General features: G+C 42.5%; 1 protein-coding gene and 1 pseudogene across 1 annotated transcript; both read left to right on the forward strand.

Moving 5' to 3' along the window:
* Positions 1-188: 188 nt before the first annotated feature.
* SGCB (sarcoglycan beta) lies at positions 189-25,719 on the forward strand. The gene is made up of 6 exons (XM_025290050.2): positions 189-599; positions 9,622-9,831; positions 19,283-19,468; positions 20,198-20,389; positions 20,713-20,844; positions 25,142-25,719. The coding sequence occupies exons 1-6, from the start codon at positions 204-206 to the stop codon at positions 25,343-25,345; spliced, it is 1,320 nt and encodes a 439-aa protein (XP_025145835.1). The 5' UTR covers positions 189-203; the 3' UTR covers positions 25,346-25,719.
* LOC112586196 lies at positions 10,477-13,289 on the forward strand (annotated as a pseudogene).
* Positions 25,720-27,255: the final 1,536 nt, after the last annotated feature.

Consider the following 27,255-nt stretch of genomic DNA (forward strand, 5'->3'; position numbering starts at 1 on the left):
CATCACACTATCTTCAACCCACCTCCAAAACCACAGAAAAAAAGCATCAGCCTTCACAGGCCCGCCAAAACTAAGCAGCATCCCTGAAGTGACTGTCCTCTTTAAGGACATTCGGTTTTCAAGATTTTAGCTGCCTGTCAGCAACTTGTTAACTTCTGTCCACGTTGTCACCACCTCCTCCCTCGTCCACATGTACTCTGCAAATGCGCCCTTCCCCCCCAGCCAAGGAGACCCCGACTCCTGAAGCAAGGAGCCCTCCTGATGGCACCAGCACCGCCCCCCACCCCTTGCTGGGGAATGGAGGGGAAGGGAGAAGGGTTCTCTGTATTTTGAGGGCGCCCTTTTGGAAGAATCCAGAGGCGGCGCGAGGTCGAACGGAATCCCGGTGTGCGAGAAAACACTCCCGGAGGCCACTGCCTGGGCGCCGGGGGCAGCGGAGCTGGCACCAGCGACCGGGGCGGGGCGGGGGCAAGGAGCTGCGGGCCCCTCCCGCCCCTCCACCGCGCAAGCGCAGGCGCGCGAGGTGCGGAGGCGGCCGGGAGGGCGGTGGAGCCGGCGGGCGCGGGAAGATGGCGGCGGCGGCGGCGGCCGCGGAGCAGGTCTGTGAGCCCCGCCGCAGCCGGGGGCTGGAGGGCCGGGGGAGGCCGGGGTCCTGCCGGTGAGGTCCTCCGTAGGACCGGCAGGCGGGGGCTGGGGCGCGAGGGCGGGCTCCGCGGGGCGGGGCTGGGCGGGAGCTGTCCGCAGCCCGGGATGCTGGCGAAGGCCGGGCGGGACCCCGGGTATGGGGCTCCGGGGCGGATAAGGGGGAGCCAGCCGCGGGGCCTGGCCTGGCTGTCCCTTGGCGAGGTCAGGAGGGGCGCTGTCCTGGAGGCCCGGGATGGGGTCGAGGCAGCCGGGAACCTCCGCCAGGACGTACCGGGGACATGTCCTGCTCCGTGGCCAGCGAAGATGCGGGTAAAAATAACCCCAGCCAACGAGCCGCCAGCCTCCCCTGATACCAGCCAAGAAACAGTCAGCTGTTATTGGGTATCAGCTTGCGGCCACTTCTTGTGTGCCATCCCCCTAGGCTGACAGCCACGTTTCTCCTCCCGCTTTGGTTCTGGAGACTAAGTCACCAATCAGTACAAGACTGTCTCCTATCCAGTTGGTTTAAAATCATTTTTTTTAAATCCTTTATCAAGTATTTCCTAATCTACATTGTAAACTTGTAACTTAGAATAGCTTAAAAGGCTATTTTCTTCCCCCAAAGCAGGCTATACATTATGCACACATTTACACACACACACACACACCTGTAGTTACTAGGGTGGTTTGTTATATTAAAAATAATTTTGATAGTCTCTTCCTCCCTTCTTAACTGTTATTTTCCTTTAAACTGTGGTAGGATAGTTTCTTTGGAAACGTCTCATTCTTCAGCATTGTTGAAAAAAATAAATGAGCCAGGTAGCCAACATTCTGTTTCCAGAAAAATCTTGTCTGGAAAGATTTTCTTAGGTAATTAACTGCTTTTAGAGACATAGTAGGTAGATATCACTGGAACAGTCATGCTGAGCGCCATGAAAAATAAAAGACATGACATCTGCCTTCAAAGTTAAAGTCAAACTGCCAGATAAATGCAGAAAAATCAGCTAAAGATGGTAGGCAAGCTACAGGACCTAACAATAAAATGTAAAGGAATGAGTGAAATTGATACAAAGCTTCTTGGAGTTGTTGAGATTGAAATTGTCCCTTGCTTTTGTGATTTCCTTCCTGAATTATCAGCACCTGTTTTAGACGGTTCTTTTTTTCATCTGCATCACCTGTTGATACTCTTGGGAGTTCCACCTAGTTTCTATTCTTGCTTTACACAAAGACTGGGCAATCTGATCCATCCCTTATTCTCCACTTCAGAGTTAGGTATTTATGTCTCCAGTCGGAATTTAACTGAATTTTCCACGGGCACCCCAAAGTCAGAAATTTTTAATGGTGAATGGTGCATCACACTCACCATTAAAAGGGCTACAACCATCCATTCACTTGGTTCACCTTGCCACAAGCAGGACTGGCTCAAGGGAGCTCAGGATGGACCCACCTTTGGGTTAATGCTCTGCTCTCCCAGGCTTGGTACTTGAGCAGAGAACCTCACATTTTCTTTTTGCTCTAGACCCCACAAATTACGTATCAGGCCCTACTTGGGGGTCATCTTAGATCCCCCTAAGTAACACTCACATCCAGTCAATCACCAGGTCCTTTCAGTTCTGCCTCTTGAGGACTCTCCCAAATCTTGATGTGCAGTGTCAAAATTCAGTCAAGCCCTCCTTTGGACTGTTAGGGAAACCTGCTGTTGATGTCTCCATCTCTAAACTCATCTATTCCAGTTCAGCTCTTCTTGGTTTAATTTTGCTGTAATGCAAATCTATATCACTAACCTATTTTAAATCCCCATTACCTTCAGAATAGAGTCTGTCATTCTTGATGTGGTACTTATATCTAGTCATGATCCCTAACCACATCTTGGGGCTTCCCAGTGGCTCAGTGGTCAGGAATCCACCTCCAAAGCAGGAGACCCAAGTTTAATCCCTGAGTGGGGAAGATCCCCTGGAGGAGGAGGGCATGGCAACCCACTCCAGTATTCTTGCCTGGAGAATCCCATGAACAGAGGAGCCTGGAGGGGTTCAGTCCATAGGGTTGCAAAGAGTCGGACATGACTAAAGTGACTTAGCATGCAAGCACAACCACATCGCACTTCTTATTTTGTCCCATTCATATACTCATCTTCTTCACCATCCATATAAAATTACCAACATTAGTTTGCACAAGATGACCTCTACTCAGTTTCATGATGTTTCCTCTGCCTGGAAGGCCTTTCTCTGTACTTTACTTGGCTAACTTCTGTTTGTCCTTTAATATTCAACTGAGGCCCCAGCTTTTTTGAAGAATCGTCAACTCATGACCTTACTTGATAAGTCAAAGGGTATTCCTCTTACGCACTCTTTTCAGTTTCATTGCTTCACGATTGCACTTGCCATGTTGAACTGTAATTGCTAATGACTGCATCTATCTACTCTGCTGGCCTGTAAGTAAGTTTGTTGAAAGTAGGTGCTGTGCCTTGCACATCTTTTTAGTCTAGAACATCTGGCATATAGTAACTCATCAGTAAATGGTAAGTGCAAAGAATGAAATATACTGATGTACATGAATTGACAGAGAAAAGTAAAGAATTCATCCCAAGAAGGTAAGATTTGCCCTGTCTCTCTCTCATGTAGACCTGTATTCAGAGTCTGGCTAAGAGTTCTAAATTGCCCATCTGACATCACTGTCATAATCCTATACTGGATCTGTGAAAATTAGAAGCAAACTCACTTTCCCTAAGATATTCTACTTTCTCTGGCCGAAAAACTACCAAAATACAAATTCAGCTCTAAACTGTTTGCAATGTCGACAGGCCCTCATACCTTCTGCACCTCATGTGGATACACAACCTACACGACTGTATTCAGCAACTTGTTTTGTGTTAAACCTGTTAAGTAGATTGCAAGCTCTTCTACAAAGCCTTTCTTACCGCTTCAGTTCAGTTCAGTCACTCAGTTGTGGCCGCTCTTTGCGACTCCATGAACCACAGCACGCCAGGCCTCCCTATCCATCACCAACTCCCAGAGTCCACGCAAACCCATGTCCACTGAGTCGGTGATGCCATCCAACCATCTCATCCTCTGTCGTCCCCTCCTCCTCCTGCCCTCAAACTTTCCCAGCATCAGGGTCTGTTCAAATGAGTCAGTTCTTCGCATCAGGTGGCCAAAGTATTGGAGTTTCAGCTTCAGCATCAGTCCTACCAATGAACACCCAGGACTGATCTCCTTTAGGATAGACTGGTTGGATCTCCTTGCAGTCCAAGGGACTCTCAAAGCCTTCTCCAACACCACAGTTCAAAAGCATCAATTCTTCAGTGCTCAGCTTTCCTTATAGTCCAACTCTCATATCCATACATGACCACTGGAAAAACCATAGCCTCAACTAGACGGACCTTTGTTGACAGAGTAATGTCTCTGCTTTTTAATATGCTGTCTAGGTTGGTCATAATTTTCCTTCCAAGGAGCAAGCGTCTTTTAATTTCATGGCTGCAATCACCATTTGCAGTGATTTTGGAGCATCTATTTCTGCTTTATTGACTATGCCAATGCCTTTGACTGTGTGGATCACAATCAACTGTGGAAAATTCTGAAAGAGATGGGAATACCAGACCACCTGACCTGCCTCTTGAGAAACCTGTATGCAGGTCAGGAAGCAACAGTTAGAACTGGACATGGAACAACAGACTGGTTCCAAATAGGAAAAAGAGTACGTGAAAGCTGTATATTGTCTCCCTGCTTATTTAACTTATGTGCAGAGTACATAATGAGAAACGCTGGGCTGGAGGAAGCACAAGCTGGAATCAAGATTGCCGGGAGAAATATTAATAACCTCAGATATGCAGATGACACCACCTTTATGGCAGAAAGTGAAGAAGAACTAAAGAGCCTCTTGATGAAAGTGAAAGAGGAGAGTGAAAAAGTTAGCTTAAAGCTCAACATTCAGAAAACGAAGATCATGGCATCTGGTCCCATCACTTCATGGGAAATAGATGGGGCAACAGTGGAAACTGTGGCTGACTTTATTTTTCTGGGCTCCAAAATCACTGCACATGGTGATTGCAGCCATGAAATTAAAAGATGTTTATGCTTACCGCTTAGTGGAGTTTAAAAAATTTTGTCTGCCACATTACCAACAATGATTATTCTTGTCTTTTTCTGTTTTCCATAAGCCCTCAACCAGCCTGCTACCCCTGCAACCACAGTAAGATTCCAGCTGCCCTCTCCGCTCTTTATTGAGAGCTGACCTTGCCTTTTACATCCCGAGGAAAAATAGAAATGGTTTCTCTTCCTGGTGTGAACCATTTGAATGAAGTGGGAGCCCACCTTTTAAGACTCTTCTGTACATTCACTTTCTTTCCTGTCTCCTGGAGGATCTTAGTTCCCTCATTACTCTGCCCTACTCTGAGGTATCTGGTCTTTGTCCTTCTTGGCATGTTTCCCTCTGCCATCAAACATGTGAGTCTTCCTACAAATTGTTGGAGGGAAAGGGACAGAAAGATCCTAACAACAAGAACAAGCACAGTTTTCCTCTGACAGTACATAATTCTTTAGTTATAGTCTTCTCTCTTAATGAAAATAAATGTACACTTGCTGGCATCTTTTCAGGACTATTTCTACTTACCAGTTTGCTACTCAGAGTTTGAGAATCACAGAGGCGATTCTTACCATATTAAGTTCAGCAATGTTGCACATCCTTAGTTTTCTTGTATTTCTCATTTTTTATTGTTCCTGCACAAAGTTTTCCAAGAGTACTTCCTTGGCTCTTTGTTCTTTTGCTCTATACAAGGGGTCCCTGACTTCCAGGACCCAATGCCTGATGATCTGAGGTGTAGCTGATGGAATAATAATAGAAATAAAGTGTGCAATAAATGTAATGCCCTTGAATCATCCCCAGACCATCCCCCTACACCCCAGTCTGTGGAAAAATTGTCTTCCATGATACTGATCCCTGGTGCCACAAAAAGGGTTGGGGACCACTGCTTCATGTTTTTTTTACAGTAGACCGATATTAGTCTCATAGATTTAATTTACTTTGAAGCTGAAGACTCTCAAGTTTGTCAAGTCCTGACTGACCTAATATCTCATGCCATCCTTCTCATTGCCTTTGAGGCATGTGGTCGTTTCTCATTCAGTTCAAATGCAGCATATGTAAAATCTCTGTGCTTCATTCCCTGTGTTTAACTAGTCACCATTCAGTAAACTGAGGGGCTTTTATTTTTTTTTAAATCTGGCTACAAATTCACTCAATTCTTCTCTTGAAGTGTATTTTTAATCTCTCCTTTTTCATCCCACCTGTTTTAGGCCGTCAATACCTCGGGTTTCCCTTACAACAACATCCCAGCAGCCTACTTGCTAATATTCTCCTCTTTCCTGTGTCTCCTGCAAATACTCACACATTTAGCATCCTGAAACATATATCGTTCATATTCAGAGACCTTTAGTGACTCGCAAATAAACAGATGTCAAGACTAGAATTTGTTCACAGGTGTCCCCAAACTTCCACAACCTGTCCTCCTTTTCCGACTTGATCCTGCCTGCATTGCCAGATCTGACTCACCTGCTCCTTCTGGTTTCCCTGACAACTCCAAGCCCAGCCGTCTCTTCTCCCATGAACTCCACAGCATGTATTGTCTGTACTATTGATTTTGGCATCGGAGCATACAGAATACGTTACTGCATTGCTAACTATTTTGTGTATGCAAACATGGGATTAATGTTAAAGCCTAAAGAGCTTAAAAAATGCTTATTCAATAAATTAATTTTCTCAAAGCTCTCAAAAATATGAAAGTTGGGCAGTAAGCATTTCTACTTCTTCCTTTTATGTTCATGATATACCAAATAATCACCTACAATGTCATTCCAACTTAGTCAGAGGTTCTCAAATTTTTTGGTCTCCAGTTCTCTTTATACTCTTCAAAATGACTGATAATCCCAAAGAGAACAAGCTGTGGGTTTGTAGGGGGAAATCAAGAGAAATTAAGTCTGAAGGAATCTCTGGTATCTGAAATTATTAGACGTACTCATTTCAGTAAAATATCACTGAGTGCCTTGATGTTGTTGTTCAGTCGCCAAGTTGTGTCTGACTCTTTGTGACCCCATGGACCACAGCATGCCAGGCCTTCCTGTCCTTCACCAACTCCTGGAGTTTACTCAAACTCAAGTCCATCGAGTCGGTGATGCCATCCAGCCATCTCATCCTCTGTCGTCCCCTTCTCCTCCTGCCTTCAATCTTTCCCAGCATCAGGGTCTTTTCACATGAGTCAGTTCTTCACATCAGGTGGCCAATGTATTGGAGTTTCAGCTTCAGCATCAGTCCTTCCAATGAACACCCAGGAGTGATCTCCTTCAGAATGGACTGGTTGGATCTCCTTGCAGTCCAAGGGACTCTCAAGAGTCTTCTCCAACACCACAGTTCAAAAGCATCAATTCTTTGGCACTCAGCTTTCTTCACAGTCCAACTCTCACATCCATACATGACCACTAGAAAAACCATAGCCTTGACTAGACGGACCTTTGTTGGCAAAGTAATGTCTCTGCTTTTGAATATGCTATCTAGGTCGGTCATAACTTTCCTTCCAAGGAGCAAGCATCTTTTAATTTCATGGCTGCAGTCACCATCTGCAGTGATTTTGGAGCCCCCCAAAGTAAAGTCTGTCACTATTTCCACTGCTTCCCCCATCTATTTCCCATGAAGTGATTGGACCAGATGCCACGATCTTAGTTTTCTGAATGTTGAATTTTAAGCCAACTTTTTCACTCTCCTCTTTCACTTTCAACAAGAGGCTCTTTAGTTCTCCGCTTTCTGCCATAAGGGTTGTGTCATCTGCATATCTGAGGTTATTGATACTTCTCCTGGCAATCTTGATTCCAGCCTGTGCTTCATCCAACCCAGCATTTCTCATGATGTACTCTGCATAGAAGTTAAATAAGCAGGGTGACAATATACAGCCTTGACATACTCCTTTCCCTATTTGGAACCAGTCTGTTGTCCTATGTCCAGTTCTAATTAGGCCAGAACACGAGTGGGTAGCCTTTCCCTTCTCCAGGGGATCTTCCCAACCCTGAAATCGAACCCAGGTCTCCCACATTGCAGGTGGATTCTTTACCAGCTGAGCCAGATGGGAAGACAGAAAACCATACCTTTGACTACATGGACCTTTGTCAGTGAAGTGATGTCTCTGCTTTTTAATATGCTGTCTAGGTTTGTCATAGCTTTTCTTCCAAGGAGCAAGCATCTTTTAATTTCCTGGCTACTGTCACCACAGTGACTTTGGAGCCCAAGAAAATAAAATCTGTTACTGTTTCCACTTTTTCCCCATCTATTTAACATGAAGTGATGGGAGCAGATCCCTTGATCTTGGTTTTTTGAATGCTGAATTTTAAGCCAGCTTTTTCAGTCTTCTCTTTAACCCTCATCAAGAGACTCTTTATTTCCTCTTTGCTTTCTGCCATTAGAGTGGCATCATCTGCATCTCTGAGGTTGTTGATATTTTCCCCGGCAATATCAGCAGCACAATGGTTGCTTTATGGTAACTTAGTGTAGCCAGTGGGCTTCCCTTGGCTCCGCCTGTCAATGCAAGAGACTCAGGTTTGATCCCTGGGTCAGGAAGATCCCCTGGAGAAATGGCAATTTTTTGGAAATGGCAGTCCATTCTAGTCTTCTTGCCTGGGCAGTCTCATGAACAGAGGAGACTGTTCTGGGCTATAGTTCACAGGATCTCAAAAGCTCTGGACACGACTCAGCAACTAAACAACAAATGTTAATCAGTACAGTTCCTTCATGGTAGCCTAACCTATACACTAGTGAATGAATTGTAAAAATAAAAACTTTTTATGGCAAAAAGTATCACAGTCATATTCATATCCCTTTTAAAAAGCCAGTGATATGGGATGATCAGCTGATAACCTGTTTCTCCAGTTATGATACAGATAGACTGTACATAATTCTTTAAAAACAAGGTTATAAAGCAGTAAAGAAATTATTATTAATTTTATATTGACTATTACCTTATGTATCTACATGTTTTATACATTCACAGCAAATCTTTTTTCTTAAATTTTTTCAGTATTTCATCTGCAAATTTTTTTTTTTTTTGCAAATTTTTTTAAATTGTTGAAAATCTCCAAAATTTTTTCCTGTACATTTATTGAAAAAAATCCACATATAAGTGGATCCATGCTGTTCAAAACCATTTTGTTCAAGGGTCATCTGCACATTCATGAGAGAAGAAGAGTAAAAAAAGAAAATAACATCATAGTGGGTTTCTTTTGAAAATGATTTTCACCCTCCAGACACTTGAAGGATTTCAAAGAACCTCTCAATGGTTTCCCAGCCCATACTTTGAAAACTGCTGGTCTAGGATAATACTAACTTTAGCCAACTAGAGTGATAAGTAAAGTGTATTAGCCTCTCTAAATTCTTTTCATGTAAATGAAATATATATATGATTAAGCAGATCTTTATAAATCATTAATAAAAACAGTTTGACTATAGAGTGTGTCTATCAGCTCTCCTCCAAAATGAGCTGGCTGTTCACTCGACTGATGGTAGGACTATTCAAAGCAGATAGTGGAAGTCTGTTATCAGACTGTTATCTACAACCCTTAGTACAGTCGTGTCCCCACTTGGAGCCTGCAACTCAACATGTGTGTGCATGCATGCTAAGTCACTTCAGTTGTGTCCAACTCTTTGCAACCCTTTGGACTATAGCCCACCAGGCTCTGTCCATGGGGATTCTCCAGACAAGAATACTAGATAGAGTGGGTTGCCATGCCCTCCTCCAGAGGATCTTTCCAACCCAGGGATCAAACCATGTCTCCTGCATAGGCAGATGGGTTCTTTACCACTAGCTTCACCTAGGAAGCTCCAGTGCAACGTGACTTGAGGATTATTAGTAGAAAATATATCACTAACCAATTTAGCTTTCTTTCCTTATGAATTTGCACCTAACAAATAAGGCATCCAAAATAGAGGGTATAGCTGCTCCATTGTGTTTTATTTTGCTTTTAGCAAAGTTCCAATGGTCCTGTGAAGAAGTCCATGCGTGAAAAGGCTGTTGAGAGAAGGAATGTCAATAAAGAACACAACAGTAACTTTAAAGCTGGCTATATTCCAATCGATGAAGATCGCCTCCATAAAACGGGACTGAGAGGGAGAAAGGGCAATTTAGCCATCTGTGTGATTATCCTCCTGTTTATCCTGGCTGTCATCAATTTAATTGTGAGTATTTAGCACAGAGTATTCTTTTCTTAATTAGCATGAAGAATTTTTCTTCTGTTTTTAGTGAAATCATGGTAAAGAATCGGCCTGCAGTGTGGGAGACCCAGGTTCAGTCAGTCCCTCAGTTGGGAAGATCCCCTAGAGAAGGAAATGGCAACCCACTCCAGTATTCTTGCCTGGAGAGTTCCATGGACAGAGGAGCCTGGCAGTCTACAGTCCATGGGGTTGCCAAGAGTCAGACACGACTGAGCGACTAACACTTTCTTACCTCGTTTTTTTTGGCATTTAGCTTTACTGTACTTTGCCTATACTGCATTTTTTACAGATTGAAGGTTTGTGGCAGCCTTGTCCCAGGCAAGCCTGTTAGTGCCAGGCATGGCAGCATGCTCACTTTTTCCAGCAGAGTCTGCTCACTTCAGTCTCCTTGTCACAGTTCAGGAATTTTCACTATATCTCAGAGTTTTTCTCCTTATTATATTTCTTGAAACTCCAGTACTTTGGCCACCTCATGCGAAGAGTTGACTCATTGGAAAAGACCCTGATGCTGGGAGGGATTGGGGGCAGGAGGAGAAGGGGACGACAGAGGATGAGATGGTTGGATGGCATCACTGACTCGATGGATGTGAGTCTCAGTGAACTCTGGGAGTTGGTGATGGACAGGGAGGCCTGGCGTGCTGCGATTCATGGGGTCACAAAGAGTCGGACACGACTGAGCGACTGATCTGATCTGATCTGATCTGATGGTGATCTCTGACCAGTGATCTTTAATATTACCATTGTAATTGTGTGAGGTTCCCACTATCCACATCCATAAAAGATGGTGAATTTAATTAATAAATGTTGTATGCATTCTGATTGCTCCATCCACTAGCCCTTCCCCCCTTTCACTCTTTCTCTCTCTCTACTTGAAGTGAAGTGAAGTGAAGTGAAATCACTCGGTCATGTCCGACTCCTGTAAGGCTCCTCTGTCCATGGGATTTTCCAGGCAAGAGTACTGGAGTGGGTTGCCATTTCCTTCTCCAGGGGATCTTCCCAACCCAGGGATCTAACCTGGGTCTCCTGCACTGCAGGCAGACTCCTTACTGGCTGAGCCATTCCCTAAGAGGCCATTCCCATGACCTCTTAAGTGTTCAAGTGAAAGGAGGAGTTGCAAGTATCTCTCAGTTTAAATCAAAAGTTAGATATGATTAAGCTTAGTGAGGAAGGTACATGACAAGCTGAGATCATCTGAAAGCTAGGTCTCTTATGCCAAACACTTAGACAAGTTGTGAATGCAAAGAAAAGCTTCTTAAATGAAGGTCCTACTCTAGGGAATTCCTTGGTGGTTCAGTGGTTAGGATTTGACACTTTGACTGCCAAAGTGCCCAGTTCAACCCCTGGTCGAGAAGTTAAGATCTCACAAGCTTTGCAGCACAACAACAACAAAAAACTTAATTCCTATTCTAGAGAACACATGAATGATAAGAAAACAAAATAGTTTTATTGCTGTTACAGAAAAAGCTTTACTTGTCTAGATGGAAGATCAAACCAGCCACAAAATTCCCTTAAGTCAAAGCCAAATCCAGAGTAACCGACACCCTTCAATTCTATGAAGGCTGAGAGAGGTAAGGAAGCTGCAGAAGTTTGAAGCTAATGGAGGTTGGTTCATGGCGTTTAAGAAAAAAGGTTCTCCATAACATAAAAGTACAAGGTGAAATAACCTGGGCTGATATAGAAGCTGCAAAAAGTTATCCAGAAGACCTGGCTAAGATCATTACTGAAGGTGACTTCACTAAATGACAGATTATCAATGCAGACAAAACAGCCTTATATTGGAAGAAGATGCCATCTAGGACTTGTAGCTAGAGAGAAGCCAGTGCCTGGCTTCAAAGCTTCAGAGGACACGCTGATTCTCTTGTTGGGGGCTGAGACAGCCAGTGACTTTAAGTTGCATCCAGCACTTATTTGCCATTTGGAAAATCCTAGGGCCCTAAGAATTATGCTAAATCTTCTGTGTCTGGGCTCTGTAAGTGGAACAACCAAGTCTGGATAACTGCACACTTGTTTACAACATAATTTACTGAATATTTTAAGCCCACTGTTGAGATTTGCTGCTCAGAAAAAAGAAAAGTTTCTTTCAAAATGTTACTACTCGTTGATGATGCATCAGTCACCTAAGAGCTCTGATAGAGATGCACGACGTTGTTTGTGGTGTAGATGTAGTGTTGTTTTCATGCCTGGTAACACAACATCCAGTCTGCAGCCCACCCATCAAGCAATAATTTTGACTTCCAGGTCTTATTAAGAAATATATTTTTTATTAAAAAAAAAAGAAATACGTTTTTTAAGGATAATACCTATCATAGATAGTGACTCCTCTGATGGATCTGAGCAAAGTCAGTTGAAAAGCCTTTGGAAAGAATTCATTATTCCAGATACCATTAAGAACAATGGGGGTTTATGGGAAGAGGTCAAAATATCAATGTACACAGGAGTTTGAAAGAAGTTGATTGCAGTCCTTATGGTTGACTTTGAGGGGTTCAAGACTTCAGTGGATCAAGTAACTATAGATGTGATAGAAATATCAAGATAATTAGAAGTAGAGCCTGAAGATGTGATAAATTGCTACCATCCCCCTGATAAAGGATAAGGAGTTGCTTCTTATGGATGAGCAAAGAAAGTGTTTTCTTGAGATGAAATCTCCTCCTGAGGGATATGCTATGAAGATTATGGACATGACAATAAAGGATTTAGACTGTTACATAAATTTAGTTGATAAAGCAGTGGCAGGTCCTGCACAGAGATGCCTGCATAAGAGAAGCCTTGTTAAGAATGTTTGGATCTCCGTGAAGCCCTACTGTACCCACGTTTACCTGGAGATTTGGGTAGGCATGGCTTCATGATTTATAAAATCAGGAGTGCTGATAAAAGAGGTAAAGCCTTGTAAGCTTCCAGTCCTGCACCTGCTCGTGGTCATCATTAACCAGCTTTACCTGAGGGGGATGTAGGTCTGACTGTGTTCTGGGAACACAGGAGGTTGTGTATGCTTGTAGCAGTGCTGCTGCTCTCGGGCATGAATAAATGTGCCTGTGAGGACCTCTCCCCCGCCACACACACACACACACACACACACACACACAATAAAAGCAGTAGCAGGATTTGAGAGGATTGGCTCCAATTTTGAAAGAAGTCATACTGTAGGTAAAATGCTATCAGCTATGTGTACTACAGAAAAGTCATGAAAGGAAGAGTCAGTGCAGCAAACTTCATTATCATCTTATTTTTTAAAATTGCCACAGCCACCCCAGCCCTTCAGCAACCACCACCCCGATCCGTCAGCAGCCATGAATGTCAAGGCAAGACCCTCCACTAGCAAAGAGTTTATACTCACTAAGGGCTCAGGTGATAGCATTTTTTAGAAAAAAAGTATTTTTTAATTAAGGTATGTACATTTTTTTTTTTTTTGGCCTAACCTTATGGCTTGCATGGAGAAGGCAGTGGCACCCCACTCCAGTACTTTTGCCTGGAAAATCCCATGGACGGAGGAGCCTGGTAGGCTGCAGTCCATGGAGTCGCTAAGGGTCGGATACGACCGAGCGACTTCACTTCACTTTTCACTTTCATGCATTGGAGAAGGAAATGGCAACCCACTCCAGTGTTATTGCCTGGAGAATCCTGGGGACGGGGGAGCCTGGTGAGCTGCCATCTCTAGGGTCACACAGAGTCAGACACGACTGGAGGAACTTAGCAGCAGCAGCAGCATGGCTTGCAGGATCTTAGTTCCCTGACTAGAGATCAAACTCAGATCCTCAGCAGTGAGAGTGCTGGGTCCTAACCACTGGACCACCAGGTGTACCAACAGGATTCCCTGAAAGTTGTTTTTTTAGACGTAATGTTGTTGCATGCTTAGTAGACTACAGTATGCTGCTGCTGCCAAGTCGCTTCAGTCATGTCCGACTCTGTGCGACCCCACGGACTGCAGCCTACCAGGCTTCTCCGTCCCTGGGATTCTCCAGGCAAGAACACTTGAGTGGGTTTCCATTTCCTTCTCCAATGCATGAAAGTGGAAAGTGAAAGTGAAGTCGCTCAGTCGTGTCCGACTCTTAGCCACCCCATGGACTGCAGCCTACCAGGCTCCTCCATCCATGGGATATTCTGGGCAACAGTACTGGAGTGGGGTGCCATTGCCTTCTCCTAGACTACAGTATAGTATAACCTTAAGTTTTGTATGCACTTGAAAGCCAAAAAAGTTTGTGTGACTTGCTTTATTACAATATTCACTTTATTGCTATTATCTGGAACCAAACCCACAATATCTATGAAGTATGCCTGTATATGTTTTATCTCTTACTGAATTTTAATGAATATTTTCTTTATGAAAACCTAGTGTGCTAATATTGCCATCGTCAATTTAAAAAGTAGTCACAACCTAAAAGTTGAGAATTAAGGTTTTATTATGTGGGTATTTTTAGAATTTCAAACCTTTAGGACTTCCGACCCGGTAGACAGCATATCAGCTGACCTTGAGAGAACTGCTCTGAGGAGGTTAGGGGATGAGCCAGGTTATATAGAAGTTTTGCAACAAAGGGCAGGTAGTCTGAACATCAAAAGATTATAGTTAATTAAAGGAAGCCAGATATCCCAGGTTAAAGAATTTATCACTTTTCTGTGCATGGGAAGATGCAAGAATCTGAGTTTACTGGAATCATTGCTTTCATATGCATCTCAGCTATCTGGGGCCAGTGTCCTGTGTATTTCACATCCTGAGTGTCCCTGGGGCTCACAATAGGGATTGATTGCAGTCTGATGGCTGGTATTCTCCATCCTAAGTGTCCTTGCTGCTGCTAAGTCATGTCTGACTCTGTGTGACCCCATAGACGGCAGCCCACCAGGCTCCCCCGTCCCCGGGATTCTCCAGGCAAGAACACTGGAGTGGGTTGCCATTTCCTTCTCCAATGCATGAGAGTGAAAAGTGAAAGTGAAGTCGCTCAGTCATGTCTGACTCTTCGCGACCCCATCAACTGCAGCCTATCAGGCTCCTCCATCCATGGGATTTTCCAGGCAAGAGTACTGGAGTGGGTTGCCATCGCCTTCTCCTAAGTGTCCTTAGGGCTCATTAACTCACATTGAAGGGCTGCAATTGCTGATGGCTGTGACATCCTTGTATACTGATACTGCAGGAAATACTTCATTCCTCACCGTGTACTAATTTTACTTAGAAAAAAATGTTTATAGACTCTTTCCTTTAAACAACTTAACTTTTAAAACATTAGCATCAACTCAACAGAAGAGACCTTTCTGAAGATGATTTTATTGCCTTCATCTCTCGTAAAAATACACTCCTTCATGTTTTCTTTCAAGTTTTCCCAAATTTACTTTTGCCTCCTCAGCTTAAAAATAGTGAACCTTGGATGCGGTAAAAGGTTACCTTTTGCAGTCCTAAATCTTTATAGTTGAAGAATGAAAGGACCTGAGGTAGACTAGTTTACACCAAGGTATGAGGAGTTGGTGTATTACTTTTCCAAAGATAATTGCTTTCTTAAAGAAGGAGGCTTTTTAATAAATATTTATTCATTTATTTGGCTGTGTCAGGTCTCAGTTGTGGCACATGGGTTTAGTTGCCCCACGACATGTGGGATCTTGGTTCCTTGACCAGGGATCGAACTCATGTGCCCTGCATTGGCAAGGCACATTCTTAACCACTGGACCACCAGGAAAGTCTCTTAAAGAAGAAGACTCTTAACCCAAGGTTGAAACTATCTGAGAGTTAAACGTGAAACCCTCTGGCATGTGTGTGGACAGACATTTTCAGAGAGTGATTATTGGTATCCCTAACACCGATCATGAACATGGATGCAGCAGTTCTAAAGGGATTCTGTTTACTGTATTCTTCTAATACTCTTAAGTCAGTCCTTGTATTTTATGTACATCCAAAACATTTGTGTCTAATTGTTCACTTAAATTGAAAAGAGCTGAAACTATAAGTAGCTTTACTAGGAGTACATGTTCTGAATTTATTTTATTGAAAAGTTATGGTTAAGATAGCGAAAAAAAAAAAAGACATTTTTCATCCACTTCTGCCCTAAAAAGTTCAACCTAAGGTTACAATGTCAAGAAGCAGAAATATCTTGGAAGAAGGCGGGAGGCAATCAGAATTCTAAATCATAATATTTGAAGACAAAAAGGAGGATGAGGAATGGCAACTTATCAAGGAAGAGAAACTGCATATTGGGGAGGGGTTGCAGAGGGCATTGGTGGAAGTGCCTTGCAGAATCCTGAAAAACCTCAGGAAGTGGAAGTACAAGTTCCTTGAAAAGCAGGAGTGAGAGGGGAACCGAAAACAGAGAGCTGCTTTGAAAAATCCGTAGAAGGAGCCACGCGATCCCCAGCCCTGCTCCCCTTCCAGTCAGTAGTCACGGAGCTGCCCCTCCTCACCCTGCGCTGAACCAGACAGGATTCTTTCTGCCTGAGGGTAGGCATGGGTTTACACAGGAAAGCAGGGGAGTGCTGCACCCTGAGTCTTGAGGCTCCCTTATCCTCATCCCCCACCTCCAGCTCCCTGCACCAGGCTTACATTCTCTGGGCAGGAGCTGAAGATGCTGACACTTGGCAGGTCCCATGAAAAAGCTACCTAAATCCCCCTACTGTGAAGCCTGTCAGTTACTAGCCCCACCCCACACAGAGACCTTTCCATGAACTTTTTATAACCACTGTGTTAAATATGAACACAGAGTCACAGGGATCAGTAAATTTTTATGGAAAGCTCCCAGAATTGAGACATTATTGAGACCAAAAGCACCCAAACCATGGAGAAAGTAGGAATTCAGGGAAATAGAGAAAATGTAGCAAATGACAGTAAACTTAGATGTCCGTCAGCAGACGAATGGATAAAGAGGTTGTGTACATATACACAATATCAGGGCTTCCCTGATAGCTCTGTTTGTAAAGAATCTGCCTGTAATGCAGGAGACCCCAGTTTGATTCCTGGGTTGGGAAGATCCACTGGAAAAGGGATAGGCTGCCCACTCCAGTATTCTTGGGCTTCCCTTGTGGCTCAGCTGGTAAAGAATCCACCTGCAATGTGGGAGACCCCAGTTTGATTCCTGGGTTGGGAAGATTCCCTGGAGAAGGGAAAGGCTACCCACTCCTGTATTCTGGCATGGAGAATTCCATGGACTCTATAGTCCATGGGGTCACAAAGAGTCGGACACAACTGAGTGACTTTCATTTACTTACTTATACATGATGGAATATTACTCAGCTATAAAATGGAGCACATTTGAGTCAGTTCTAATGAGGTGGATGAAACTGGAGCCTATTATACAGAGCAAAGTACTTCAGAAAGAGAAATATCAATACTGTATATTAACACATATGTATGGAATTTAGAAAGACAGTAAGGATGATCCTATATGCAAGGCAGCAAAAGAGACACAGAAGTAAAGAACAGGCTTTTGGACTCTGGGAGAAGGTGAGGGTGGGATGATTTGAGAGAGTAGCATTGAAACATGTATATTACCATATGTGAAATAGATGACCAGTGCAGGTTCGCTGCATGAAACAGGGCACTCAAAGCCAGAGGCATGGGGTCGGGAGGGAGGTGAGTGGGGGATTCAGGATGGGGGGACACATGTGCACCCGTGGCTGATTCATGTCGATGTATGGCACAAACCATAATATTGCAAACTAATTTTTTAAAAAGATAAAAACACTAAAATCATTATCTTCAGAGAAGTAAGAGGATATTGCGTCCATTAAACAAGGATACCATGCCATTAAAAAGCAATTAAAGAATATGGAAAAACTCATAGAAATATACACACATGGGTGGGTAGATGAATGGATAGATAGGTAGGTAGATAGATAACATAGATATTGGAAGAAAAAAGAAACTTCCACGAAATTCAACAAAATTAATCCATAAACATGCTGTTAATAGGAGTTTTAGAAAGAGAAAAGAACACACTAGGGAGAATGTTATCAAATAAATCAAGAAAATTTGAAAACTACCATTCCAGGTCCATGTGTGTGTGTTAAGTCGCTTCAGTCGTATCTGACTCTGCAACCCTAGGGACCGTAGCCTGCCAGGCTCCTCTGTCCATGGGATTCTCCAGACAACAGTACTGGAATGGGTTGCTATTTCCTACTTCAGGGGATTTTCCCCGCCCAGAGATGGAACCAGCATCTCTCAAGTCTTCTGCATTGGTAGGCAGGTGCTTTACCACTAGCACCACCTGGGAAGCCCATTCTGGGTCCAGCATATGCCTAAAAAAGACTCACACCAAAGCTATCACTGTTAAATTTAAGAAGACCAGGAGTAAAGAAGATCCTAAAATCTTCCAGAGAATTTTTTTCAAAAAGATTACGTGTAAAGAACACGAAATCAGAGTGGCATCAGACCTTTCAAAAGCAGTGCTGGAAACTAGCAGGCAGGAAAGCAAGGGCTTTCACATTTCAGACAGAAAATAATTTCGAATCTAGGAATGTGTGTCAAGCTAAACTATCAATCAAATGTGAAAGATTATAGAGACATTTTCTTAGCCGTGCTCAAAAAATATTTACTTTCCATACATTCTTCCTAAGGAAGCCACAGGAGACTGCTTTACCGAAAGAAGGTACTAAACCAAGAAGGTTGAAGACAAGGATACAGGAAACTGGGTATCCCACACTGGAGAAAGAACAAGGAAGCTGCAGCATGAAAGTGAAGGGAAGGCTCTGGGTAACAGCTGTGAGGCAGACCCAGAGGGCAAGAACAGACTAGAGGCCGAAGATGAGGGTTCCAGAAAGAGTTCTGGGAGAGGAAAACAGAACTAATACATTTTCTGGGAGGTTTGGACTTTTAGAACATTTTATTGAGAGACATTTTATAGAAATGTTGGAGAGTTTGAAAAGACTTAGTCTGATATTCAGAGAAATTAAGCAAATGAGGGAAAGACAAGTATTAAACTCTGAAAGACACAAAGCCCAAGAAAAGAACTGCCATCATAGTACAGTGTTTGGCTTAGTGTGAATAATATTTATTTTGTCATAATGGCTGAGAATACTGAACATGGATGTAACGTGGACTGGAGTTAGGGGAGAAGAAATATAAATGAGCTAAAATTCTCATCTGCTAAAATAGATGAATAGATAACAATCTAAAATTGATCAGTAAAGACATAACACACACCTTATTTAGAAATATGGAGAGAAGTTCTAGACAAAAATAGCTAAAATTGCTTAAAGTGGATAAGATACAGAGGGGGATAAAAGAAACTGCTTCCTTTTTTTTAACTTTTAGTTATTTGTATATAATACCTTGATTAAAAGAAAATTGGTTTTGTTTGTAAGTGGAAACCCAGTTTATGTGTTTATGTCACTGATGAAACCATTTAGGAAGTTTAATCCTTTGGCAGCTGCCTTTTCTGTTTGCTTTCAAGTTGTGTTAATAACGTATGCTGCCTATCAACAGTGGGTTTGATTGCTGTTTTAGATAACACTTGTTATCTGGGCTGTGATTCGCATTGGACCCAATGGCTGTGACAGCATGGAGTTTCATGACAGTGGTCTGCTTCGATTTAAACAAGTATCTGACATGGGAGTTATACATCCTCTTTATAAGAGCACAGTAGGAGGAAGGCGAAATGAAAATTTAGTCATCACTGGCAACAATCAGCCTGTAAGTAACCATATTATTTGAGAAACATTAGTGAAAAATTCTTTGTAAAAACCTCAAGTTGATTGTTTGAAATGGATATTTTCCTTTAGAGAAAATTCATAATTATATTTGATAATATTGGCCTTGTAATCTATTAATATTCAGTACTTTCTTAATATTCTAGGTTTTGTTTATGGTAACATTTTCTGGGATAGATACAATTACTGTGAGAATGCATACTCTTTTCTCCTCCATATGAAGAAACCATTTTATAAAGCACCTTCGGCCCACCCTCGCCTTCCCCCACTGTGTCCAATACTACATTGTAAAGCAGTTATCCTCCAGTTAAAAGTAAATTTTAAAAAGCATCACCTTCCCAGGTTAGAATAACCTCTACTCTCTGGGTGTCTGGTAGGGAATACGTCCATCTAGTCAGTGGCAACCCCTGCCGAATGGCTAATATAACTGACCAGAACCTGAAGGAAGCATCCTTACTGGCCCTGCCCATCTTAGCTCTGGGTCCCTGTGCTCGGCAACCATCTGTTTTTTGCCAAGCATTACAGCACATAAGCCTGTAAGCCCTCATTTGAAACAACTCTTCTCCCAAGTGGGTGGAGGGAGTCAGAGAGAGGCAGTGAAAATTACTTGAAGCTAAAAGTCTGTTATTGTAGAGTTTTTGATAATGCTCTTGATGAATTTTGGATGCAGCCTTTTTCAAAAACATATTCATGATGAAGTGTTTTTCTGAAGATTGTTTTTCAGCAAGGGACAACAAAGCTCAGTGTGGAAAAGAACAAAACTTCTATTACAAGTGACATTGGCATGCAGTTTTTCGACCCAAGGACTCAAAATATCTTATTCAGCACAGACTATGAAACTCATGAGTTTCATTTGCCAAGTGGAGTGAAAAGTCTGAATGTTCAGAAAGCATCTACTGAAAGGGTATGGTTTATTTTCTTTGCTTTATTAATGGAAGAGAATTACTATCTAGAGTTACAAAGTGTGTATGGGGGGGAGGCAGTTTTACTGATACAGTGCTGTGAAAGAATTAAGTCCAAAATAGTGGAAAAGATTAGTTCTACATTTGTCATCAACTGGTTTGTGTGATCATTATCAAATCATCTCTCTTTACATCTATAAAATATGAATGAAAACACTTGCCTTTCATATTTTTTCATTGAAACTTCTACTCTTCTATCTCTAATAACAAGTCTCACTTTAATTTAGAAATTCTTCATCACTAGTTTTTTTTTTTTAATTTTCAGATTACTAGCAATGCTACTAGTGACTTAAATATAAAAGTTGATGGGCGTGCTATTGTCCGTGGAAATGAAGGCGTATTCATTATGGGCAAAACCATTGAATTCCACATGGGTGGTAATATGGAGTTAAAAGCTGTGAGTATTTTTTGAATTTAAGTGAATTGCTAGGTTCTTGGGTACATAAACCCATGTTTGGAAAGTATAGTTATGAAAAATGATAGTGTATTTGTATTTTTTTGACATGGAAAGATGTTCACAATAGATTATGAAGTGGAAGTAAGTTGTAAAACAATGTGTGAAATACCTCGTTTTTATTTTTCAGATTATATTTATGTTTATAAAAACCTGGAAGGTTATGCCAAAATGTCAACAGTGGTTAGTTATGGGCAGCAGGGTAACAGATGATTTTTATTTTATTTCTGCTTGCCTGTTTTTTCTAAAAAAAAATTTTTTTGCATAATGATGCCTGTATTATTTTAAAAGGCAAGCAAACAAAAAAAAAAACCTTCTTAAAGAATTTCAAAATAACTATCCATGACCTGAAGTTGATGGGGTTTTTTCAGTTAAAGATATTTCATATCCCTTCTTGGGTTTTGTATCTAGTGATATAAAAATCAGTTCAGTTCAGTTCAGTCACTCAGTCGTGTCCGACTCTTTGCAACCCCGTGAATCGCAGCACGCCAGGCCTCCCTGTCCATCACCATCTCCCGGAGTTCACTCAAACTCACGTCCATCAAGTCGGTGATGCCATCCAGCCATCTCATCCTCTGTCGTCGCCTTTTCCTCCTGCCCCCAATCCCTCCCAGCATCAGAGTCTCTTCCGGTGAGTCAACTCTTCGCATGAGGTGGCCAAAGTACTGGAGTTTCAGCTTTAGCATCATTCCTTCCAAAGAACACCCAGGACTAATCTCCTTTAGAATGGGCTGGTTGGATCTCCTTGCAGTCAAAGGGACTCTCAAGAGTCTTCTCCACACCACAGTTCAAAAGCATCAATTCTTCGGCGCTCAGCCTTCTTCACAGTCCAACTCTCACATCCATACATGACCAGTGGAAAAACCATAGCCTTGACTAAACGGACCTTTGTTGGCAAAGTAATGTGTCTGCTTTTCAATATGCTATCTAGGTTGGTCATAACTTTTCTTCCAAGAAGTAGGCGTCTTTTAAATTCATGGCTGCAGTCACCATCTGCAGTGATTTTGGAGCCCAAAAAGATAAAGTCTGACACTGTTTCCACTGTTTTTCCATCTATTTCCCGGGTAGTGATGGGACCGGATGCCATGATCTTCGTTTTCTGAATGTTGAGCTTTAAGCCAACTTTTTCACTCTCCTCTTTCACTTTCATCAAGAGGCTTTTTAGTTCCTCTTCACTTTCTGCCATAAGAGTGGTGTCATCTGCATATCTGGGGTTATTGATATTTCTCCCGGCAATCTTGACTCCAGCTTGTGCTATACTTCCATTAAAAAAACTGATTTACAAATTTAAAGAAAGTGAAATTACATGACCACAAGATGGCAGCATTGGAACAAAATTTGAAAATTCCATATACTATCTCAATTTCATGTACTATCTCTGAAAGAGAATGGAATACCAGACCACCTGACCTGCCTCCTGAGAAATCTGTATGCAGGTCAGGAAGCAACATTTAGAACTGGACATGGAACAACAGACTGGTTCCAAATAGGAAAAGGAGTACGTCGAGGCTGTATATTGTCACCCTGCTTATTTAACTTATACACAGAGTACATCATGAGAAACGCTGGGCTGGATAAAGCACAAGCTGGAATCAAGATTGCCGGGAGAAATAACAATAACCTCAGATATGCAGATAACACTACCCTATGGAAGAAAGCAAAGAAGAACTAAATCTTGATGAAAGTGAAAGAAGAGAGTGAAAAAGTTGGCTTAAAACTCAACATTCAGAAAACTAAAATCATGGCATCCGGTCCTATCACTTCATAGCAAGTAGATGGGGAAACAGTGCAAACAGTGGCAGACTTTATTTTGGGGGCTTCAAAATCACTGCAGATGGTGACTGCAGCCATGAAATTAAAAGACACTTGCTCCTTGGAAGGAAAGTTATGACCAGCCTAGACAGCATATTAAAAACCAGAGACATTACTTTACCAACAAAGGTCCGTCTAGTCAAGGCTATGGTTTTCCCAGTAGTCATGTATAGATGTGAGAGTTGGACTGTGAAGACAGCTGAGCGCCGAAGAATTGATGCCTTTGAACTGTGGTGTTGGAGAAGATTCTTGAGAGTCCCTTTGACTGCAAGGAGGTCCAACCAGTTCATCCTAAAGGAAATCAGCCCTGAATATTCATTGGAAGGACTGATGTTGAAGCTGAAACTCTAATACTTTGGTCACCTGATGTGAAGAACTGACTCATTTGAAAAGACCCTGATGCTGGGAAAGATTGAAGGCAGGAGGAGGAGGGGACGACAGAGGATGAGATGGTTGGAGGGCATCACTGACTCTATGGACATGAGTTTGAATAAGCTCCGGGAGTTGGTGATGGACAGGGAGGCCTGGCATGCTGCAGTCCATGGGGTCACAAAGAGCTGGACACGGTTGAGCAGCTGAACAACAACAACATCACTAACATAGTCAATTAACCATTTCCATCACTTCATAATGAACTTTCTCTCATTGCTTTAAGCACCCTCTATAAGCTGATGACTCTCACCTTTGGAACTTCTTCTTTCTCCCCTGAACTAAGATTCATATATCCAACTGCCTTCCCACCTGTCCACTTCAGTGTCTAATAGGCATCTCAAACGCAGCACGTCTAAAAGTCTGCATATCCTGCCTCCCTCCCCAAACGTGTATTTCTCTCAGTGTTCCCATCTTGTTAAATGGTGCCCATTGGTTCATCAGCAGAGCCTTCGGGCTCTACCTTCAGAAGATATACAGAGCCTGGCTGATGCTCGCCACCTCCTCCACCTCTACCACCATGGTGCAGACCACCGTCATTTCCTGCCTGCACTGGCGAAACAGCCTCCTCTTTCACTCCTGTATGCAGTTCTCTATAAAAACAGCCATAGAAATCCTTTTTAAACGATCATGTCACTTCTCTATTCAGAACCCTTCAAATGTCTTCCCATATGATTGGGAATAAAATCCAAAGTCCATTCCCTGGCCCCATGTGTCTGGCCCCTGGTTATTTCTGTGACTCACCTTCTCCTACAGCCACACCGGCCTCCTGTCTGTTCCTGGAACACAAGTCCCACGTGCATATTGTTCTTTCCTTTGCCCTGTCACCCACATGCCCTGCTCCCTCATGTCACCCAGTTTCCATCAGACTGTGACCTTATCAGAGGCCTTCCCTGACCTTCCTCGGTAACGTAGAACCCCACCTGGTCACTCTCTCTCTGCTTATCCTGACTTGCTCTTCTCAGATGATGTTCGTTTTACCTCTTAAGATGTTTATTGTCTGCCCCTCCCCAGTAAAACATCAATGTATGAGGACTTGAACTTTGCCGGTCTGTTGACTGCTATGTACTCAACACCAAGAATAGTGTCTGACACATAGGAGACATTTAAAAATAATCATTGAATGAAGGAAAAGAAGAAAAGGGAAGAAGGGAGAGAGAGGAGTTCCAAAAAAGAAAGAGTCTGCAATACAGTAGTGCTCCTGGGACAGTGGGCTGGAAGAAGAGAACTTCCAGGCAGTCTTCTTTGAGTATCTAGTCTTCAAAATTATATGGCTTGAAACTTCATTTATGGTGTTTCCAAAAATAATTGGAAATTAAGATTACTTTTCTCTAAGAGAAAAACGTTTTCTAGTTTTTCTGTTCATTGTCAGAAACATATCAATCAGAAACTTGGTCAAAACTCTCTTGCTGCTGCTGCTAAGTCGCTTCAGTCGTGTCCAACTCTGTGCGACCCCATAGATGGCAGCCCACCAGGCTCCCCCGTCCCTGGGATTCTCCAGGCAAGAACACTGGAGTGGGTTGCCATTTCCTTCTCCAATGCATGAAAGTGAAAAGTGAAAGTGAAGTTGCTCAGTCGTGTCCAACTCTTAGCGACCCCATGGATTGCAGCCTAACAGGCTCCTCCATCCATGGGATTTTCCAGGCAAGAGTACTGAAGTGGGGTGCCATTGCCTTCTCCAAAACTCTCTTAAGTAGTAGCAAATGAAAATGATCTGAGACTTGATCAGTGTCAGTCTTATGTGCACTTAGGAATTTTGATATAATATTTAGCTAACTGAGAAATAAATTGTGTTAAGTGTATAAATACACCTTATGAACAGTTACTAAGAGGTCACTAGTCGAATTTCGATTGGTTTGGGAATTTTTTTGTTGTTGTTATTTTGCTCATGACTTTATCTTACCACCTTCTATTCTTGCTCATATTCCAGTGAGTTTATTATTTTTGTTCTGTCCCTTCTTGTGGGTGTAAATAAACCGTATGATTTTTCTCCTGATAGGAAAACAGCATCATCCTGAATGGAACTGTGATGGTAAGCACGACTCGCCTCCCAAGTTCTTCTAGCGGAGACCAGTTTGGTGGTGATGACTGGGTGCGTTACAAACTCTGTATGTGCGCTGACGGAACGCTCTTCAGAGTGCAGGTGACGGGTCAGAACATGGGCTGCCAGACCTCAGACAACCCCTGTGGAGACCTGTACTAGAAGAACCCAAGAGCACATCAATAGATTCATATTGTGACTTGACTTTTTATTTTTTTAAGACTAGGCATGCATATCATGTTTTTACAGAGTTTGTGATAACTCATAATTATTTTATCTGCAGTGCACTGCTGCATCTATTATGTAGTCTCCATGTTTAAAATAGTCTCAGAGAGCCTAAATTCTAATACATTTCATTGAGTTGCACTGATCTTCAATTTACAGTTCTCTAAAATTATTGAGAGAAGTGAATATAATCAAAATTAATCTTTAAAGAAGTATTCTTAAAATGCCACTGTTCCTGTCTAAAGGATAAAGGGATGAAGCAACTGTTTAGACTCACTATAAGTAACTTTTGGTAACTAATGGGGACAGACCCACTTACGATACTTAAAGGTACACCATCAATAAATACTACATGTTCTGTCTTTTGGCTTCTAAGAGGAAAGACAGATTTTTAGTGCATTACTTTCAACTATATTCTCGCATACAAGTGAGGTCACTAAAGAGCTTCACATATGGAAGATAGTAAGGAACTAAAGGTCCGTCTCGTCACAGCTACGGTTTTTCCAGTAGTCATGTATGGATGTGAGAGTTGGGCTATAAAGTTGAGTGCTGAAGAATTGATGCTTTTGAACTGTGGTGTTGGAGAAGACTCTTGAGAGTCCCTTGGACTGCAAGGAGATCCAATCAGTCCATCCTAAAGGAGATCAGTCCTGGGTGTACATTGGAAGGACTGATGTTAAAGCTGAAACTCCAATACTTTGGCCACCTGATGCGAAGAGCTGACTCATTTGAAAAGACCCTGATGCTGGGAAAGATTGAAGGCGGGAGGAGAAGGGGACGACAGAGGATGAGATGGATGGAGGGCATCACCGAATCAACGGACATGAGTTTGAGTAAACTCTGGGAATTGGTGATGGACAGGGAGGCCTGGCGTGCTGCAGTCCATGGGGTCACAAAGAGTTGGACACAACTGAGTGACTGAACTGAACTGAACTGATGGTTCCTTAGATTTGCACTAGGAAGAAAATACTCTAAGAGAATGTTCACTCATTAAATATTGATTTACTCGTTAAATACTGTGTTCGCAATGTGGTAGAAATGAAATGAAAGCACCATCTCAGCTTTAACTAGTAAATGATGATAGCTTCACTTACTGAGCATCTTACACTTCTAGGCATTGTCCTAAGCATTGCACATGTAATGTCTAGTTCTCACTACAGACTATAAGCAGATGGTATCCCAGTTGACCCATTTAGGAAACTGAGGATTAGAGAAGTTAAGAAACTTGCCTGAGGAAAGAACAGATTGGGATTGGAATTCAGATGTGATTCAAACCTGGATGGACCTGTTTCTAAATACCACATTCTTTTTATCACTATCTGTACTGAATTTTTAGGTATTTAAAACTCTAGAAAAGATGAACAGAGGCTAATTCAGACCTACCTATGCAGATAAGAATCAAAACAGTTGTGCTACTCTAGATAAAAGAAAATCAATCTCATGTCAAATAACTGACCAGTCAATATCAGATTTCAAAGTTTCTTAAGCCAGTTCCAAAATATTATACTATAGAGAGGTCATAGTTGTGGGTTACCCCCATTCCCCATCTGGGGTGCCTGACTGGGTAAAGGGGTTGCCAAGATATGTATACCTCAGCCTTTGGGGTGGCACATCGGGAGACAGGAAGGTCATGTCCCAGGCGAGCCCCGCTGGCCAGAGATGGCTGGTGAGTTTACCCCAGCGAGCCAGACAGATATTAACCTTTTTAATATGTGCCAAACCTTGAGAAGAGTCAGGAAGCACTGGACTAAAGGGCACTAATGCAGGAAGTAATACAAGTAATTTTTATGTCAGATGAGAATTGATCTTTGCTTCTAACATCAGCACCCATTGTAATGATTTACAAC

Source organism: Bubalus bubalis, chromosome 7 (genome assembly GCF_019923935.1).
Source record: "Bubalus bubalis isolate 160015118507 breed Murrah chromosome 7, NDDB_SH_1, whole genome shotgun sequence".
Lineage (NCBI taxonomy): Eukaryota > Metazoa > Chordata > Mammalia > Artiodactyla > Bovidae > Bubalus > Bubalus bubalis.

Coding starts and splice junctions, on each gene's coding strand:
- SGCB (XM_025290050.2), top strand. CDS start 204: ATGCGCCCTTCCCCCCCAGCCAAGGAGACCCCGACTCCTGAAGCAAGG. Junction 600..9,621: donor CGGCGGCGGCCGCGGAGCAG/GTCTGTGAGCCC, acceptor TTTTGCTTTTAG/CAAAGTTCCAATGGTCCTGT. Junction 20,390..20,712: donor AGAAAGCATCTACTGAAAGG/GTATGGTTTATT, acceptor TTTAATTTTCAG/ATTACTAGCAATGCTACTAG.